The sequence below is a fragment of the Megascapheus bottae genome, chromosome 2, assembly GCF_031878675.1.
Source record: "Megascapheus bottae isolate mThoBot1 chromosome 2, mThoBot2.hap1, whole genome shotgun sequence".
Taxonomy (NCBI): Eukaryota; Metazoa; Chordata; class Mammalia; order Rodentia; family Geomyidae; genus Megascapheus; species Megascapheus bottae.
Window position 1 is genome coordinate 26,739,756 of NC_143510.1, and position 20,399 is coordinate 26,760,154.

At 38.7% G+C, this 20,399-nt stretch overlaps 1 protein-coding gene across 2 annotated transcripts in view; it reads right to left on the bottom strand.

Moving 5' to 3' along the window:
* Positions 1 to 1,244: 1,244 nt before the first annotated feature.
* Positions 1,245 to 20,399, bottom strand: part of Dnah12 (dynein axonemal heavy chain 12) — a 160,908-nt gene continuing 141,753 nt past the window's right edge. For both annotated transcript variants that reach the window (XM_090322530.1, XM_090322537.1), the window contains exons 69-73: positions 7,694 to 7,898; positions 6,357 to 6,494; positions 5,794 to 5,885; positions 3,459 to 3,526; positions 1,245 to 1,490 (exon numbers count right to left, since the gene is read on the bottom strand). In XM_090322530.1, coding sequence (XP_090178656.1) covers positions 1,300 to 1,490; positions 3,459 to 3,526; positions 5,794 to 5,885; positions 6,357 to 6,494; positions 7,694 to 7,898 — 694 coding nt within the window. In that variant the 3' untranslated portion in view covers positions 1,245 to 1,299. The remainder of the gene's footprint in view (positions 1,491 to 3,458; positions 3,527 to 5,793; positions 5,886 to 6,356; positions 6,495 to 7,693; positions 7,899 to 20,399) is intronic.

Consider the following 20,399-nt stretch of genomic DNA (forward strand, 5'->3'; position numbering starts at 1 on the left):
CACGTATTATATTAGGCAATACATAGTTTTAAAACATTGCTGATTTAATATAGATTTGATCACATATCGAAATTTTTACCTTTTGTTCTACCTGGAGGACAGCACTGGAGTTTTCACTGTTAAGGATTAGCCTGCTAACCTCAGAATTTTCATTTATATTTAGGATTACCTCTCCCCTGCAGCAAATGATATAAATAGTTTTCTATAAATACTTGATCATAAGACAAGTCTGGCATGTTCTCCTTGTTTTCCACATGTGATTTAGTTATGTTTGTACACATGATCTCTTCTCTTCACTGCTAGATTCATCAGATATAAAGGATTCCATTTTGTTATTAGAAGAAAAAACAGTTGCAGGGGATTGTCCATGCAGATAATGTATTTTCTTAAGAAATGTAAACATAGACATTGTAAACAAGCATAGCTTATTTAAGAGAAGCCAAACATTTTTCTCTGTCTGAATTATCAAGTTGACTGTCCCAATGGCCCAGATTCACTGAGTAGCTATGTCCACATTTCCTGAGGTTATAGAACTGCAGCCTTAAACATCCTTGGGATCCTAAGTGTCCATTCCACACCTAGTAATACAATTTTGACAAGAAATTTCAGTTGTAAGAGTTGCTAAATCATATATATATAGTGTAATGGGTGCACATTAAATAATAAGAATACTAAGAATTAAGAATAAACAAAAGGAATACTTGATATGTCTAAATATAAAACAAACACCAAAAAGTACAAAGCCACTTCAAGTGTAAGATCTGGAGTATCCTGCCAGCCACGTTACTGCCTTTACATGTTAACTTCACTTTGAGGTAGCTACATTAGTTATCACATCAGTTATTCTGAGTAATGGGACAAATATTTTGAATATGTACAATAAGAAAATGGGCACTTTGTTTAATATTAATTGTTCATTAAGATTTCTTTACTTAAAATACCTAAGCATTTAAAATGTTCAATAATTCAAGTAAGTGATCAGAAAGTAAACTACTACTGAAGCTGAAGAAATTACAGCAATAGTGAGAAAAATATTTCCTGTTAAATATTATCTAGTTAATTTCCCCAATTCATATTTCATAAACTCAACATGGCTTCAAGGTAACAATTTTTTTCAAATTTTTCTTCCCTAGATGTTTGGGTCTAATCCCAAAAGTCAGAAGGCTATACTTCAGTCAAGAGTGGTATAGCATAGAGGAGAACAGTGCAAAAACGATTTCAAATAATGACACAAAGACACTTGATTTTATAACATTTTTATGTGAAAACAAGGTTTTTTTATTTTTAGGTTTGCCCGATTTAGTCATCCAACTGACAAAGCAAAGCCACACCACGCTTAACCCAGTGTTGAGGAGGTTGACTCGTCTGTAGCAACATTGCAATAACAAAGTTAGTCGAATGTCCTGTAGTGGAAAGAACTCCTTTACGTTCACTTGTCTTGTACAGAGGGCAAACATAGGCATTTGACTTCACAATGTGAGACTTTTCCGCTTAATAAAGAGAGAGAAATATATCCACTTAATATGATGAAAATAGCCTCTAGTACAACTATCTTGTAATGAAATGGTGATGATCTTGATTACCATATTTGAAGATTTTTTTAAAGGTAACATATATACATTTTTAAATATTTTTTATTGTGATTAATAGGATTAAATTATATTCACCAGATAGAAGGTGCATAACTTCACAAACATTGATACCCTTTCTCATGACATGGTCCCCATTTTCCTCCCCCCCTCCCCCCCTGCTTATCTTGATTCCCCCCTTCCCTATCCAATTTCAAATAACCAATTAAGCACATATAAAATATATCAGATAACAAGATGAAATATTGTAACAATATGAGATAACCAAGGGATGACAAAGGAGATGAGAGATAACATAGTATATTAGGAAATGGAAAGACTTAGAAAAAATCATAATAAGTGAAGTAAGCCAGACTCAAAGGAACATAGGCCCAATAGTCTCCCTCATTTGTCATAATCAGTAAAAACCTTGGGCTCTCCTAGCAGAGATTTACAATAGAACAAAATCTAGAGACATAAGGCCAAACAGTATGACACTAAATGTAAGGACCCCCAGGATAAGGAAACAAAAGCCATATATATACATTTTATTTCGAGAAAGACATAAGACAAACAGCATAAAGATGCCCAGATGCCCTAAAGATAAATACATTTCAAAGATTCTCATTGAAATGAATCTGTAGTATTTTTCCTGCAAGCAAAATATCTTTCTTTAAATTAAAAACTCAATATTCTGAATTACAATGCTTTTGTTTTTTTGCAGAAAATCTACAATTATTATTATTATTATTATTATTGCCAGTCTTGGGCTTGAGTTCAGGGCCTGAGCACTGTCCTTGGACTCTCTTAAGGCTAGAGCTCTACCACTTGAGCCTCAGCACCATTTCTGGCTTTTTTCTATGTATGTGGTACCGAGGAATCGAACTCTGGTCTTCGTGCACGCTAGGCAAGCAGTCTACCACTAGGCCAAACTCTCAGCCCTGCAATGATTATTTTTTAAGTGAAGGATTTTCCACAAAAAGGCTTGCTCTATATGCTAGTTTTGTTGTTGTTGTTGTTTGTTTGTTTGTTTGTTTATTTGCCAGTCCTGGGCTTGAGCTCAGTGACTAACAGCTTGGTAGGCAGCCCTAAAGGCAGGTTTAGGTGTATATGACACAATACAGTCAGTGTGAATAGTATGAACTCAGTGCTTTTTCTTCTGGGATGGAGGACAGTAGAGCAGAAATCACTATAGTATTATAAAACCAGAGAAACCCAGTGATGTATTGGCTCAGCAGCAACGTGTTAAGTGATGAGAATTTTCAATTCTAGATTTAGTGTCTTGAATTGTTTTGTGTATGAAATCGGAAAACAAATTTTTCCCTGCAGTATAGCTGTGTGTGTGTGTGTGTGTGTGTGTGTATTTTTGTTGGTTGTGGAGTTTAAATTCAGGGATAAGGCACTGTCCCTGAGCTCTTTTGCCCAAGGCTAGCATTCTACCATTTTGATCCACAGGGCCACTTCCAGTTTTCTGGTAGTTACTTGGAGATAAAAGTGTCACAGATTTTCATGTCCAGGTAGCCATGAGCTGTTATCAGATCTCAGCCATGAACTCAGATCTCAGCCTCCTGAATAGCTAGGATTACAGGCAAGAGCCACCAGAGTCCAGCTCAGAAACAATTTATAGAAGAGTAAGAGAAGGGTAAGGAAATGAGACCTCCCATTGGATAAGAATATAAAGAGGCAGAATGGTATTTCTGATATAGCGTAAATGAAGCACACACAAAGGAGTAACAATATATTTCCAATGTAGATATTCTATCATTTTTAAAATGTAAATTGGGACAAATCCTAAAAGGCTAAAGCAAAATCTTATCTGGGGAGCAGCTAATAATACCTATCATTCTTCTCCCTAAGCCTTGAGAAAATTTTGTTTAGAAATATACTTACTGGGTTTTATCCATATGATAGGCATCAGGTCAAACAGAAGTTTGGGATGCTGTTCAGCAAGCAATCCACTGTGAAGAGAAATTGACAAAAGTTAGTAGTTATTCTGAAATCTGCTTCTTAGAACATATTGCTACTTAGATATTAGCTTCTAATATGAGATGATTAGGAAGATGAAAAAAAGAAATATTAGAAATAGAAGAAGAAAAACGAGCCATATGACTAAACAAAAGGAAGAGGAGAAACAGCAATAAGGGAGAAGGAGAGGGGAGGAAGCAGAAGAGGAACAAAAGAAAATTATGTAAAGGCAAAGTAGGAAATGGTAGATAAATGTCAGTGTCTGCCAGTTTTTACATACTATCCACAAAACATAAATTACGCCATTGCATTGAACCTTCACAATGATTCTATCCCCATTCCCATTTGTATTTTCTAGGTAAAGACTGAAGGTTCAAGGAAAATGATCACTTCTTTTGGTTACACAGTTTTTAAGGGCCAGAGTCAAGATTCAAGCATAGATCTGCCTATCTAGAAATGGTTTATTTTTCCTATGCTACGTTCTTTGTTGGAAAAGTGGGAAGGAAAGAAGGGAGAACAATGAATATATACAGCAGGGGAAATGGCAACAAAATGATAAAAAAAAGAAAAAGAAATGCTAAAGTGAACTATATGTAGTTGAGTTTATTTCCTAACTCTGTCCAGTTCTCTATGCAGAATCATCTTACTATTCCCTCTGGCAATTTCTCCTATCTCAGTTCTGAAGATCTCCTTGGAACAAAGTCTCTAGAAACAGAAAATTATGCATATAAATAGATTTTAATGCTGATCCTGGTCCTACTACTTGAACTCAGGGCCTGGATATTGTCCTTGTCCTTTTTGGTTAAGGCTAGCATTTCACCACTTGGGCTACAATTCTACTTTTTCTTTCTTTCTTTCTTTCTTTCTTTCTTTCTTTCTTTCTTTCTTTCTTTCTTTCTTTCTTTCTTTCTTTCTAAACTCAAGGCATGGGCATTGTCCCTGAGCTCTTTTTTCTCAAGGCTAGTGCTCTACAACATTAAGTCATAGCACAATTACTACTTTTCTGTTGGTTAATTGCAGATAAGTCTCATGGACTTTCCTGCCCAGGCTTGCTTTGAACCATGATCCTCAGATCTCAGCTTCCTAAGTAGCTAAGGTTATTGGTGTAAGCCACCAGTGCCCAGCCAATTCTAGCTCTGTGTGTGTGTGTGTGTGTGTGTGTGTGTGTGTGTGTGTGTGTGTGTGTGTGTGTGTGTGTTTACCTGGAGTCTCATAGACTTTCCTATCTGGTCTGGCTTTTAACTGAAATCCTCAAATCTCAGCCCTCTTGAGCAGCTGGAGGCATGAGCCACTGATGCGCCAGCTTATAAATAAATAGAATCTTTAAAAACCCAAGGCTCTAAGAGAAATATTTCCTTCCTTCTCTTTTATTCCTATTTATTTTAAACCAGAAATAGCTTCTTATTTTCCTGCTGAGAACCTAGTATTTATTTGAAATATGTATTTATTTTCTCATCAAAATGTAGGAATTTTTCTCCATTGACTTAATGGGAATGTTACTAATACTATCAGCTACACATCACAAACTGTAAAGTTAGCCAGACATCAGTGGCTCATGCCTATAAATCTAGCTATCAAGAGGATCAGATCTGAGGATTCTGGTTTGAAGCCAGCTCAGGCACCAAAGTCCATGACACTTTCATCTCGAATTAGCCACTAAAAAGCTTGAAACAGAGCTGTAGTGTTAAAATGCCAGCCTTGAGTAAAAAATGATGAGGGGATAGCATCTAGGACTTGAGTTTATGCTCCAGTATTGTCACAACACAAACAAGCTGGGTGCTGGTGGCTCACATTAATAATCCTAACTACTCAGGAGGCTGAGATCTGAGAGAGTGAAAGCCCTTGAGACTCATCTCCAATTAACTGCCAGGTAACCAGAAGTAGTGGTGTGGCTCAAGAACACTAGCCTTGAGCTAAAGAGCTCAGGGACAGAGCCCAGGCCTAGAGTTCAAGCCCCATGAATGACAAGAAAAACAAAACAAAACAAACCCAGAAAACTTTTTTAAGCTGGAAAGTGATATAAAAGAAAACAAGTAGGAAAATATTTTCAGAAAATGGTTCTACTATAAAGACCACTGAAATATTAACAAAAAATCATCTAGGGCCTAAAATCACTTATCAATTACCACAGATTGAATAGTGATTTACATAAAAACTTTGATAGTACTTTGCTTGACTTATTCCCTAGAATAAGCAGACCTCCTAGTTCATCTATGATTCAGAGGTAACCAAAGAGAATTGTTACGTTTCAAGTGCTGACCTTACTCTATCCCAGCGTGCTCCATCAAGATACAATCCATGGATGTAAACACCATCATCTGGTGCCATGTCATAATCATCTAAAGGAATAATCTGAAGGAAGAGACCACCACTATTAATGTTGTCCGCATAACTAATGTTATCTTCCATTTACCTTGTACTCATACAGAAAAAAAAAACACTAGCTAAATATTCAGGACACATTAAGAGAAACTCTACTATGAAATAGCTTGTTAGACTGAAATATTTTCAGCATTGGCATACAGAAGTATGCAACACTGTGTAATTCTTCTTGAAGCATTTTATCAAGTTTTATTGTACCTCACACTTTAAAAAATAAAATAAAATAACGAATTTGGATTGTTTGAATCAAACACTAAGACATAAGAAAGTTTTATCCTTAGAGATAGCAAGACAAACATGTTTTCTTCATGGGTCATAAAGAATGAAAAACAGTACAATTGCTTATAATGGGTTGCAATATATAAATTCTGCATATCTTTCTTGTTTAAATATATGGCGTCAATATAACAGTCTACTATTGAGTGTAAGGAGTTACTGTACCTCAAATTCATATCCTAGTAAATCAATAGGGATAGTGTATTTTCTGGCATAATTCTGCATAGCTCCAGTTAAAAAGGCTTGGGTAAAAAAGAAACCTGAGAGCCAAAACACACAGGGTTTTCCTGCATCATACCAGTCCTATGAAAGAAAAACAAAAACAACAACAACAACAAAAAACCATTAGGTCCACCTTTGTATTCATATAAATATCACATCGCACGTAGTTTCTGATTTTTGTGTGTCATCCCTCTTTCTATCACATCCCTAAAATCAAACACACCTTTCCACCTTTAGTTATTCTTCTCAGAAATTCAAAACAATATTTTAGTATGAATGGGTCACAGTTTGGAAGACTCAAATCTTCTACAAAAAGGTCAAGTATAAATTATCTGAGGATTTATTATTATACTCCATTCAAAGGCTACCATCTTTAGACATCTGATACACAGTCTAAATATAGTCTCATGTGTTAACTCCTTTGATCTCCTTTGTCTCTATGCCCAGAGGACCTGCCAAAATTCAGGGTCTTCTTTCTGTGCAGTTTTCTTGTTTCTTTCCTCTCTCCAAACAGTACACCCAGAAAATGCTGCCACAATACACCTAGTCACACAGGGTTTGGTTCAGATTTATCATCTTACATATTTCTTTAATGACTCAAGTAAAGATTTAAGACCACTAGTCTCCCATTCAAGATAGGGCTTTTTTTTTTTTTTTTTTTTTTTTTTTTTTTTTGCCAGTACTGGGTTTGAGCTCAGGGCCTGAGCGCTGTCCTTGGACTTTCTCCAGGCTAGAGCTCTACCACTTGAGCCTCAGCACCACTTCCGGCTTTTTTCTATGTATGCGGTACCAAGGAATCAAACCTGGGTCTTCGTGCATGCGAGGCAAGCACTTTAACCACTAGGCCAAACTCCTGGCCCAAGATAGGGCTTTTTAATTACACATCTAGCCCTAGAGTATTCTCCTCATCAATCCTCTCTTCTCTTCTCTCTGCCCCCTGTCCTCCTTTGTCTCTCTTCTTACTACAATACCAGGGTTTCTCATGGCGTTGAGCTTGTCTCAGAGACCCACAAACCAACTACAAACTTAAAGCCTTCAAAAATAACAAGTTAAGACTTTTTGACTTTTTGCTAAGATCAAATACATAAATAAAAATGCCACTTATTTCTTGGGTTTGATTAAAGCAAAATTTATACTTTCTATTCAATATTTGGGAGATGTGGTTTTCAGTATTTGTAAATTTTTTAGATTCTTATGGAATCACTAGCCATAACCCATTCAACAGAAACATTAATATGAATGCAGGCCATTGTTAACATTATATGCATACAGTCTTTTACCTGTAAAAATTTCAGTCGGCCTAGAAAATCTGTGATGTAACTTCCCAGGGGCTTAAGACTTGGGTATGATCGTTGGGCCCACATTTCTGGAACCTTTCCAATAAGCAAGCTGCCAGAAAGTGCCTCCAGTGCAGAATCCATTACAACTACGCCTTTAATAGCCTTTTCAAGATCTCGTAGAGTATTGCGTATAGTTCTGCTTAAACTACAATTTAAGAAATTGTCATAGATAGATAACAAATAATCAATACAATAATTTTGTCAGAAGAAATAGCAAGAATCACATTCATGGCTACATGAGAGTACATCACAAAGTATAATGACCTCCCACTGGTGATATGTGAGGTGACTTTGATTTATTTGAATAAATTTTGTCTTAAATATTCTTTTAAAAAATTGTCATCGTGGGGCCGGGAGTTTGGCCTAGTGGTTAAAGTGCTTGCCTAGCATGCATGAAGACCCGGGTTCGATTCTTCGGTACCACATACATAGAAAAAAAAAAGCCGGAAGTGGTGCTGAGGCTCAAGTGGTAGAGCTCTAGCCTTGAGAAAGTCCAAAGACAGTGCTCAAGCCCTGAGCTCAAGCCCAGGACTGGCAAAAAAAAACAAAACAATTGTCATCGTCATTATAAAAGTGATGTACAGAAGGGTTACAGTTACATAAGCCAGGTAAAGAGTACATTTATTTTTGGACAATATCACTCTTTCCCTCTCTTGAATAAACATTTAAAAATTTTAAATATTATACACATTTTAAAATATAGAAGAGCAGTTTTAGCATACAAAAATATTCTGACTTACTGGCTATCATTGCTTAAAATCTGAATAATTTTGAAAATTATTATATATTGACAAAATATAATTTTGGGTTACAGAGAAATGTCATAGTTTTTAATCTAATGTAAGGATTATGTTAAAGTAATTGAAACATCTATCACTGAGGATATTTAGTATTTTCTGTAGTGAGAATGTTAGAAATTTACTTTCAGTACTGTATTGAAATGTATAGTACACACTTATTAGCTATATTAGCATACCTAATGTATGCTAAATATATATGCTATATAGTATACCTAATATATATGCTAATATATATTAGCTAATATAGCTAAAAACTAAACTTGTTCATTCTGATGGCGGCTTTATACCCTCTGACATCATCTCTCTATTCCCCTATCACTTGATCTATGATAATTTTCATGCTAAGGTTGCCAGGTGCTGATGGTTCATGCCTACAATCCTAGCTACTCAGGAGGCTGAGATCTGAGGATCACAGTTCAAAGCCAGCCTGGCCACGAAAGTCTGTGAGAGTCTCATCTCCAAATAAGCACCAGAAAACTGGAAGTTGCACTGTGGCTCAAGTGATAGAGTGCTAGCCTTGAGCTGAAGAGCTCAGTGACAATACCCAGGCCCAGAGTTTAAGCCCCATAACCAAACACACACACACACACACACACACACGTATATAAGTGTTGCAGATTGTACACATCAGTAAGAAGAAGCAATATTTGCTTTTCTGTTTTTTTCACTTGGCACAGTATTCTCTCATCTCACAGTATTCCATCTTTGTTATCACAAATGATAGGATTTCTTGCTCTTTTAGGACTGAATACAATTCTACTGTCCATATGCCATATTTTCTTTATCCATTTAGCACTGGACTGATACTAAAGTTGATTCTATAACTTGGCAATTATAAATACTACTGCAATAAACATAGCAGAGACATATTTGATCTAATGATTTCAAAATGTTGGAAAAATACTTAGAAGTGAGATTGCATTATCAATGATAAATGCTTTTTTTAGTTTTTTAAGGAAAAACCATAGGGTTTCCCATAAGGATTATACTAATTTACATTCCCACCAGCCATGTATGCAGGTTCCCTTTAATCTACATTTTACCAAAAATTCTTTTGACTATTTAGTAATCACCATTTTAGTCAGAGTAAAGTGATATTTCATTTCAGTTTTGATTTTTGTCTCCCTGATATTGAACAGTTTTTGTTTTTTTTCTTGCCAGTCCTGGGGCTTGAATTCAGGGCCTGGGCACTGTCCCTGGGCTATCTCAAGGCTAGTGCTCTATGACCTAAGCCACAGCACCACTTCCAGCTTCTTCTGTGTATATAGTACTGAGGAATGGAACCCAGGTTTTCCTGCATGTTAGGCAAGTTTTCTACCACTAGGCCATCCTCCAGCCCCTTGAAGAGGTTTTTATATTTTCTTTGAAATGTTTATCTAGATCTCCTGCACATTTTTTTCATATATTTTTATTGTAATTAATACATGATATTCGCCAGATAGATGGTACATTAATTCCCATACATTGATACCCTTTCTCATGTCTTGGTCCCCATTTCCCTCCCCCCACCCCCACCCCTCATCTCGTTTTTCCCCGTTCCCTATCCAATTTCAAATAACCGAATACAAATATATCCGATATATCAGGTAACAAAGTGAGATAGTGTAACAATATGAGATAACCAAGGGACAGCAAAAGGGATGAGAGATAACATAGTACCTTAAGAACAACAATCATTCATTATAGGGCTTATGTTTACATCATATTTTAAATGACAAGTTTAACAAACAAGTGTTCAAGGAGGGAATCTCTAATTACAATCACTGGGACTTAGTATTTAGAACTTAGTCAAAATTAGGCTAAGGGTTTGTATGTCATAGAAACATTAATTTATGAAATAAAACATTATGTCAATAGAGTCATAGGTTTTTATGTCTATATAGTTATGTTTGTATTTCCATTACCATGTCCATAGCTTTGGGTATGCAGTTATTGAGTCCTTGCTCTTGTACTCTTTGGATTTAATAGCCACATATTAAGGATACCATGCGCCTTTTGTTCCTTAGGTCTTGACTTGTTTCACTCAACATGATTCGCTCTAGATTCATCCACTTCCCTGGAAATGCCATTATTTTATCTTGTCTGTTGGCTATGTAGAATTCCATTGTGTATGTATACCACATTTTCTGTATCCATTCATCTGCAGTAGGGCATCTGCATTGTTTCCATCGCCTGGCTATTGTGAATAGTGCAGAGATGAACATGGCTGAGCAGGTGTCTTTATAATATCCTGGGTCATGCTGTTCAGGATAGATGCCCAGAAGTGGTATGGCGGGACCATAGGGAAGGTCTATTTTCAGTTCCTTAAGGAACCTCCACATTGCTTTCCAGAGTGGCTAACTAGTCTATATTGCCACCAGCAGTGTAGTAGGGTTCCTTTTTCTCCACCAGCAACTGTCATTGTCTGAGTTCAAAATGTTGGCCATTCTTTTTGGGGTAAGGTGGTATCTTAGGGTTGTTTTTATTTGCATTTCCTTTATGACCATAGATGATGAACATTTTCTCATATGTTTTTGTGCCATTTTAATCTCTTCTTCTGCTAGGTCTCTCTTTAGTTCCCTTGCCCATTTACTGAATGGTTTATTGGGTTTTCAGGGGATTAGTTTCTTGAGTTCCCTGTAGATACTAGATATTAAGCATTTGTCAGATGTATTGTTGGTGAATATCTTTTCCCAGTTGGTTGGCTATCTCTCTACTTTTGCAACTATGTTTTTATCTGTACAGAAACTTTTTATTTTTAGGTAGTCCCATTTATCGAGTCTCCCTCCAATCTGTTGTGACCCTGGGATTCTGTTCAGGAATCTTTTGCCTGTGCTTATGAGTTCCAGTGTCTCTCCTACTTTATCATGTAGCAGTTTCACGGTTTCTGGTCTGACGTTGAGGTCTTTGATCCACTTTGAGTTAATGCTTGTGCATGGCGAAAGGCTAGGGTCAATTTTTAGTTTTCTGCATGTGGCTGCCCAGTTTTGCCAGCACCAATAATTGAATAGACTGTGTTTGTTCCACTGTATATCTTTGGCTCCTTTGTCAAATACAAGTTGCCTATAGGTATGTGGTTCTATTTCTGGGTCTTCTATTCTGTTCCACTGATCTTCTGGTTTGTTTTTGTGCCAATACCAAGCGGTTTTTGTTATTATGGCTCTATAGTAGAGCTTGAAGTCTGGTATTGTAATACCACCAGCACTGCTCTTTTTGCCTAGAATTGTTTTGGCTATTCTAGGTCTTTTCTTGTTCCACATGAATCTTTGGATTATATCTTTTATTTCCGTAAAAAATGTCTTTGGGATTTTGATGGGGATTGCATTTAATTTGTATATCAATTTTGGCAGTATAGCCATTTTCACTATGTTGGTTCTCCCTAGCCATGAGCATGGGATGTCTTTCCGTTTCCTAGTGTCCTCTTTAATTTCTTTCATTAGGCTTTTATAGTTTTCATTGAATAATTCCTTTACATCTTTGGTTAAGTATATTCCTAAGTATTTTATTCTTTTCGGGGCTATTGCGAATGGGATCATTTTCTTGATTTGGCCTTCTATTTGTGTATTGTTGGTGTACAAGAAGGCTACTAACTTCTGAAGATTGATTTTTTTATCCTGCCACTTTGCTAAAGTGGGAGTGGAGTTTGTTGGGTCACTCAAGTGAGGATCATGTCGTCTGTGAATAGGGATAGTTTAATTTCTTCTTTCCCTATGTGGATCCCTTTGATGTCCTTTTCTTGCCTTATTGCTCTGGCTAAGGGTTCCAGCACTATATTGAAGAGAAGTGGAGAGAGTGGGCATCCCTGTCTAGTTCCTGATTTTAAGGTGAATGGTTTCAGTCTTTCACCATTTAGTATAATACTGGCTGTAGGTTTTTCATATATGGCTTTCACTATTTTGAGGAATGTATCTCTTATTCCTATTTTGCTAGTGCTTTCAACATGAATGGATGTTGTATTTTGTCAAATTTCTTCTCCGCGTCCAGAGAAATTATCATATGATTCTTATCCTTAACTCCATTGATATGATGATGTATTACATTGATTGATCTGCAAATGTTAAACCAGCCTTGCATTTGTGGGATGAAGCCCACTGTTGGCTAATATTTTATTGAGGAGTTTTGTGTCTGTGTTCATTAGAGAGATAGGTCTGTAGTTTTCTTTTTTTGTTGGGTCTTTCCCTGGTTTGGGGATGAGAGTAATATTAGCTTCATAAAATGAGTTTGGTATTGCTCCTTCTGTTTCTATTTCTAGGAAGAGTTTCAAGAGTATGGGTGTTATTTCATCTTTAAACGTCTTGTAGAATTCCGCAGTGAATCCATGTGGACTTGGGCTCTTTTTGGTTGGCATTTCCCTGATTGCTTCCACAATTTCGTTGTAAGAAATTGGTTTGTTCAATTTGTTTATCTCATCATTGTTCAGTATGCCTATATTTATTTAAGACATCATCCATTTCTACTAGATTTTCTTTTTTCTTTGAATATAGGCCCCGGTAGTACTTATTCATTATGGACTGAATTTCTTGGAAATCAGTTGTGATTGTTCCCGTGGGGTCTCTAATCTTGTTTATTTGAGTCTCCCCTCTCCTTTTATTGATTAATCTTGCCAGGGGTCTGTCTATTTTGTTGCCTCTTTCAAAGAACCAACTTTTTGATTTATCAATTTTGTGTATAGTAGATCTTATTTCAATCTCTGATATTTCTGGTTTTATTTTTGTTATTTCTGTCCTTCTAGTTGTTTTAGAATTAACTTTTTCTTGCTCCTCTAGGTGTTTCAGGTTTTTTTTAGGTTAGTTACATGCTCTTCTCCTGTCTTTTTAATATGCGCTCCTAGTGCGATAAATTTGCCTCTTAGAACTGCCTTTGCTGTGTCCCATAAGATCCTTTGTGATGTTTCTTGATTGTCATTACATTCAAGGAAGTTTTTAATTTCATTTCTGATCTGATCCGTTACCCAGGAGTTATTCAGAAGTGTGCTGTTCAGTTTCCATGTGATTGAACGTTTTTTGACTTTGACTGCATTGTTCAGAATTAGTCTGACTCCACTGTGGTCTGATAGAATGCATGGGATTATATCAGACCTCTTGTATCTGCTTAAGTTTTCTGTATGAACTATTATATGATCTATTTTGGAGTGTGTTCCATGTGCTCCTGAGAAAAATGTAAAAAGTTTTGCCGTTGGGTGGAAGACTCTGTGTATATCTGTTAAGCCCAGCTGGGCTATGGTGTCATTTAAGTTGATGGTGTCTTTGCTTAACTTTTGTTGAGTTGACCTGTCATTTGTTGAGAGTGGTGTATTGAGGTCTCCCACTATGATTGTGTTTGAGTCTATCTTGTTCTGTAATTCTAAAAGAGTTTGTTTGACGAATTTGGGTGCTCCCGTGTTGGGGGAGTAGATGTTTATAACTGTAATATTATGGGCATGGATTGTACCCTTTACTAATACATAATGGCCGTCTCTATCTTTATGTACTGATTTTACTGAGAAGTTAATTTTGTCGGAGATTAAGATTGCTATTCCCACTTTTTTGCATGGTGCATTGGAGTGGAAAACTGGTTTCCATCCTTTCACTTGGAATTTGTTTCTGTCTTTGGCAGTGAGGTGGGTCTCTTGGAGGCAACATATGGATGGGTGGTGTTTCTTAATCCAGTCTGCTGCTCTGTGTCTTTTGATTGGATTGTTCAGCCTGTTCACATTTAGGGAGATTATGGAGAAGTGGTCAGTATCCATTGTCATTATTTATTTTTACTTCTAAGTTTCTTTCTCTTTTGTCCCCTTTTGTGATTAGTGAGTTATAGATATTTGCTTCTTGATGGGGGTTCTTGATGTTCTACAATTTGTTCTCGATTAATTAGTATTCTTTGTAACGCTGGTTTAGTGTGCACGTGTTCATAAAGCTTCTCTTTGGAGCGAAATATTCTTGTTTCTCCCTCAAACGTAAATGCTAGTTTTGCTGGATATATCAGTCTGGGTTGGCAGTTGTTGCTCTTCAGGACATCAATGATGTTTTTCCAAGCTTTTCTTGCATTTAGGGTTTGCATGGAGAGATCTGCTGTAATTCGAATTTTCTTCCCATTATAATATAGCTCCTTCTTTGTTTTTGCAGCATTTAAGATCAATTCCTTGGTATTCGGGTTTAGTGTCTTTGCTATGTCTAGATGAGTTCCTTCTAGGATCTTGCCTGTTTGGGGTCCTGAAACCTTCAATAATGTGAGTATTTCCCCTTTTGAAGTTGGGGAAGTTCTCTGCTATGATTTTGGAGAATAAAGGTTGCATACCTTTGTCCTATAATTTGGCCCCCTCCTCAATCCCTATTATACGAAGATTAGACTTCTTTGGTGCATCTGCCAGTTCCTGGAGCTCTCTCTGGTAGATTCTGACTGATTTTTCCAAGGTGGCGATTCTCTGTTCCAGCTCTTGTGTTTTATCTTCCGTTTCTGATGTTCGATTCTCCATCTCCGTCAATCTGCTGCTTAATGCCTCCATTTTTGCTTGAAGTGTGGACACTGAGCTGATCATGTCTGCTCGGAGGATATTAATCTTTTCTTCTATTTCTCTTTTGAATTCGAGGAGCTCTTTGGTGATTTCCTGCTTATGTTCCTGGAATTGTTTTTGGAATTCTGTTTTAATCTCTTTAGTCATGTCCACAATCATCTCCTTGAATAGGGTCATGTTTCATGTCTCTTCAGGTGTCATTTCTTGGGATGGTGACATCTCTCTCATCCCTTTTCTCTTGTTTCCTTTTGGGCTTTGCGTGGGACTTTATTTATGTATGTCATAATTCATCTTTGCGCTCTCCTCGGCATCGAGAACTGTTGTTGTAGTTTGCTCTGTGGTCAGTAGGTAGAGGTCTTTACTTGGATTGGGACCGGTGGTTCTGGGAATATGGGAATACCTGTGGTTCTCGGCCAAATTGATTCCTCTGCTGACTAGGTCAGAGTTTGCAGTTTTTTCAGGTGTTCTGGCCTGTTCCCAGAGGCTGTGTGCTGCTGCATGACTAGCTCTCAGCCCAACCAGTGGCCTCACATTGGGCCGTGGGATGGATCTGCGAGCTTCAGTCTCAGCGTGCTGGGCAGACGGTTGGTTTTCCTGTGCTCCTTCTAGGGGTGGGCCCCAGTCAAGGGTCTGGAGTTTGTGAGTTTTCAGGGGCTTTCAGCAGGACCAGCAGGTGTCTGCTCTGTTCCCAGGGGTGGGGCCCAGCTGAGGACATGGGCTCCAAGGGTGGAGCCATGCCTTTCTGATTCTCAGAAGGCAAGCGGTGCTGCTGGTCGGCCCTCCAGTTCCCTGCTGCTTTGTCAGAGAGTCTGTGACTGTGGTGGGGCCCCTCAGTGCTGTCTTGCTCAGGATTCCCAGCTGGAGGATGCCCGACCCAAGATTTGAGGGGGACAGATGCTGGCTCCTATTTTCCCGCCCACCCCACCAGCTGTTGTAAGGCAGGGTCTCAGCGCCTCCCACTCTCCAGACCCAGTGGCCTGGGAGAGGAACCTGTTGGGCAGGTGTGAGCTAGGACAGCTCTGCCTCCCTCGGTGGGGTGCTGGGTCTTAGCCTAACCCACCTGTCTGACTCCAGTCAGAAGCCTGGGAGAGGAACCTCGTGGGCGGGGGGAGCTGGGACACCTCTGCCTCCCTTGATGGGGTGCTGGGTCTTAGTGTAGCTTGCCTGTCAGTCTCCAGTCAGAGCCCTGGGAGAGGAACCTGGTGGGTGGGTGGGGGCTGGGACAACTCTGCCTCCCTTGGTGGGGTGCTGGGTCTTACCACTGCCTGCCTGTCAGTCTCCAGTCAATGGCCTGGGGGAGGAGGCTGTTGAGGGAAGGGACAGGATTCTAAATTCCTTGCCCCCCTGCTCCTGCCGGTCTTTTTCGGGCAGGGTGGAGGGGTCTGAGTTAAGTTCTATTGCTTGGCACCAGCTCTACTGTCCCGATGGGTTTGGGGACCCGCTGCGCTACTCATGAGCCTCTGCGTTCATCTGTGGATGCTCCACGGTGTTGGTGAGTCTTTCACTCCCCTCGGGTCTCCGCCGCCGTCTGTGTTCCACGTCTGGGTTCTGCTGCTTGCTGTTCTGGTTCTGTGTCTGGGTTCCACTGCTTCTGCGACTCGCTGCCCCAGTCCTATGCTGGTTTCGGCAGCAGTCGGGGCTGCCCAGCCCAGCGCCCTCCACCATGGCTTTTCTCCCCTTGGAGCCGGCGGCTAGGGGTGGGGGAGGGGTCCTCACGTTCCGAATTCTTTGAGAAAGTTGGATGTGAGCTTTATCTGGATTTCTTTACCGGTTTGAGTCCTTCTCCGTTGTTTTTTGAGTTTGTTATTGTGGATTTCTTAAGGTAGTTGGCTTGTGGGACTCCCTGGTTCCCTCTTTTGTGAGAGAGAGCTAGGCAGCGTCCCTATTGTCTTGGCTCTATCTTCCGCACCCTCTCTTGCACATTTTAAAATCAGGTTGTTTTCTTTTCAGTTGTTTGAAACTTTTTTTTAGTTGTAATTAGTAAAAGGGTTACATGATATTTGCCAGATAGAAGGTGCATTAATTCACATACATTGATACCCTTTCACATGTCTTGGTACCCATTGCCCTCCCCACCACACCCCCTACCCATCTTGGTTTTACCTCCTTCCCTATCCAATTTCAAATAACCAAATACAAATAAATTCAATATATCAGATAACAAAGTGAGATACTGTAACAACATGAGATAACCAAGGGACAGCAAAGGAGATGAGAGACAACATCGTACATTAAGGAAAACAATCATTCGTTATATGGCTTTTGTTTCAATATCCTGGAGGTCCTTTCAATTAGCTTCATAGCATATGGCCTTACGTATCTAGGTTTTGCTCTATTGCAGATCTCTGCTAGTAGAGCCCAAGGTTTCTACTGATTATGACAAATGAGGGAAACCATTGAACCTAAGTTCCTTTGAGTCTGGCTTACTTCACTTAATATGATTTTTTCTAAGTCTTTCCATTTCCTAACAAATGGGGCGATGTCATTCTTTCTGACAGCAGCATAGAATTCCATTGTGTACAAATACCACAACTTGTTGATCCACTCATCAACTGAGGGACATATAGGTTGGTTCCATATCTTCGCTACGGTGAATAGTGCTGCAATGAACATTGTTGTGCTAGTGGATTTAGTATGCCCTAGTTTCTGGATGGTTGAGTAAATGCCAAGTAGTGGAATTGCTGGGTCATAGGGGAGTTCTATGTTTAGCCTTTTGAGGCACTGCCACACTGCTTTCCATAGTGGTTGAACGAGTTTGCACTCCCACCAACAGTGTAGTAGTGATACCTCCTGGCCACATCCCCGCCAGCATCTGTTATTATTCGTTTTCCTGATCCTGGCCATTCTAACTGGAGTGAGGTGGAATCTTAGAGTTGTTTTGATTTGCATTTCTTTTATGACCAGAGATGTGGAGCATTTCTTCATGTGTCTATAGGCCATTTTTGTTTCTTCTTCAGAGAAGACTCTCTTTAAGTTTTGGCCCATTTTTTAATGGGATGGTTGTTACTTTGGAGGTTAGTTTTGGAGTGATTCAATTTTTTGAGTTGTTGATATATTTTAGATATGAGGCCTTTGTCCATTGTTTGGTTGGTGAAGATCTTCTCCCACTCTGTAGGCTTCCTGATTAGTTTACTAGCTATGTCCTTTGCCATACAAAAGCTCTGCAGTTTAATGCAGTCCCACTTATCCAGCCTTTCTCTGATTTGTTGTGATTCTTGGTCCTTATTAAGGAAGTTTCTACCTGTGCCAAGGAGACCTAGTGTATCTCCTATTCCTTCCTGTAAAGTTTTCAGTGTGTCAGCTTTTACCTCCAGGTCTTTGATCCATTTGGAGTTAATTCTAGTGCAGGGTGACAAAGAAGGATCCAGCTTTAGTTTTCTGCAGGTGCTTAACCAGTTCTGCCAGCAGAACTGTCTTTCTTCCATTCTATTTTTTTTTGGCTCCCTTGTGAAAGATTAGGTGGCCATAGGTCTGTGGTTTAGTATCTGGGTCCTCAGTTCTATTCCATTGGTCTTCAGGCCTGTTCTTGTGCCAGTACCAAGCTGTTTTGAGAATTATAGCTCTGTAATAGAGTCTAAAGTTTGGAATTGAAATTCCTCCTGAGCTGTTCTTTCTGCTAAGAAGTGTTTTTGCTATACGGGGTTTTTTATTATTCCATATGAAATTTTGAATTGCCTCTTCTATTTCTTTAAAGAATGCCATTGGGATATTGATGGGTATTGCGTTGAATTTGTAGATAGCCCTTGGCAAGATTGTCATTTTCACAATTTTGATTCTTCCAATCCAGGAGCATGGGAGGTTTTTTCATTTCCTTAGTTCTGCTTTAATTTCCTTTTTTAGGGTTTTAAAGTTTTCATCAAAAAGGTCCTTTACAGTCTTAGTTAAGCTAATTCCTAGGTACTTTATTTTCTTTGAGGCTATTGTGAAAGGGGTTTCTTTCCTGATTATTGCCTCGTTCCTCTCACTGTTGGCGTAAAGGAAGGCAGTTGATTTTTGAGGGTTGATTTTATAGCCTGCTACTCTTCCAAAGTTTTGAATCAGCTCAAGGAGCTTGGGAGTAGAGTCTACAGGATTCTTTAAATACAGAATCATGTCATCTGCAAAGAGGGATAGTTTTATTTCCTCTTTCCCTACTTGGATCCCCTTTATGCTTGCTTCTTGCCTTATTGCACTGGCTAGGAATTCTAGCACTATGTTAAAGAGGAGTGGAGAGAGTGGGCATCCTTGTCTCATTCCTGATTTTAGAGGGAATGGCTTTAGATTTTCACCATTAAGTGTAATACTAGCAGCGGGTTTCTCATACACAGCCTTTACTACATTGAGGAATGTTCCATGCATTCCTAGTTTCTCCAGAGCTTTTAACATAAAGGGGTGTTGGCTCTTGTCAAATGCCTTTTCCACGTCTATTGAGACAATCATGTGATTTTTGTCCTTGCTCCTGTTGATGTGTTGAATTATATTGATTGATTTGCGTATGTTGAACCAGCTTTGCCTCCCTGTGATGAATCCAGTTTGATCATAGTGTATAATTTTTTTGATGAGTTGTTGTAGATGGTTGGCCATTATTTTGTTGAGAAGTTTTGCATCGATGTTCATCAAAGAAATAGGTCTATAGTTCTCTTTCTTTGATGAATCTCTGTCTGGTTTGGGGATGAGGGTAATACTGGCTTCATAGAATGAATTTGGTAAAGAACCTTCATTTTCAATTTCGTTGAAGAGCTTGAGGAGTATTGGTGTGAGCTCTGCTTTGAAGACCTTATAGAATTCAGCTGTGAATCCATCTGGCCCTGGGCTTTTCTTAGGTGGAAGTTCTCTAATTGCCATTTCTATTTCAGAGCTTGAAATAGGCCTGTTGAGTTGGCTTAGTTCTTCTTGGTTCAGTGTGGGTATGTTAATATTGGCTAGGAATTCATCCATCTCATCTAGATTCTCAAATTTGTTGGCGTAAAGGTTTGAGAAGTATTCCCTCATGATATTCTGGATCTTGGTAATTTCTGTCGTGATATTACCATTTTCATCTGCGATTTTGTTTATTTCGATATGCTCTCTTCTTTTTTTGGTAAGATTTGCTAAGGGCTTGTCAATTTTGTTAATTCTTTCAAAGAACCAACTCCTTGTTTTGTTGATTCTTTCTATAGTTTTTTTGGATTCCAAATCATTTAATTCTGCTTTGATTTTAATAATTTGCTTTCTTCTACTGGGATTAGGGTTGGTTTGTTGCTCTTTTTCCAGGAGCTTAAGGTGACACATTAACTTGTTGGTTTGCAATTTTTCCAACTTGTTGTTGTAGGCACTCAGCGCTATAAATTTTCCTCTGAGTACTGCCTTTGCTGTGTCCCAAAGGAGTTGGGATTTTGTGTGCTCCTTACTGTTC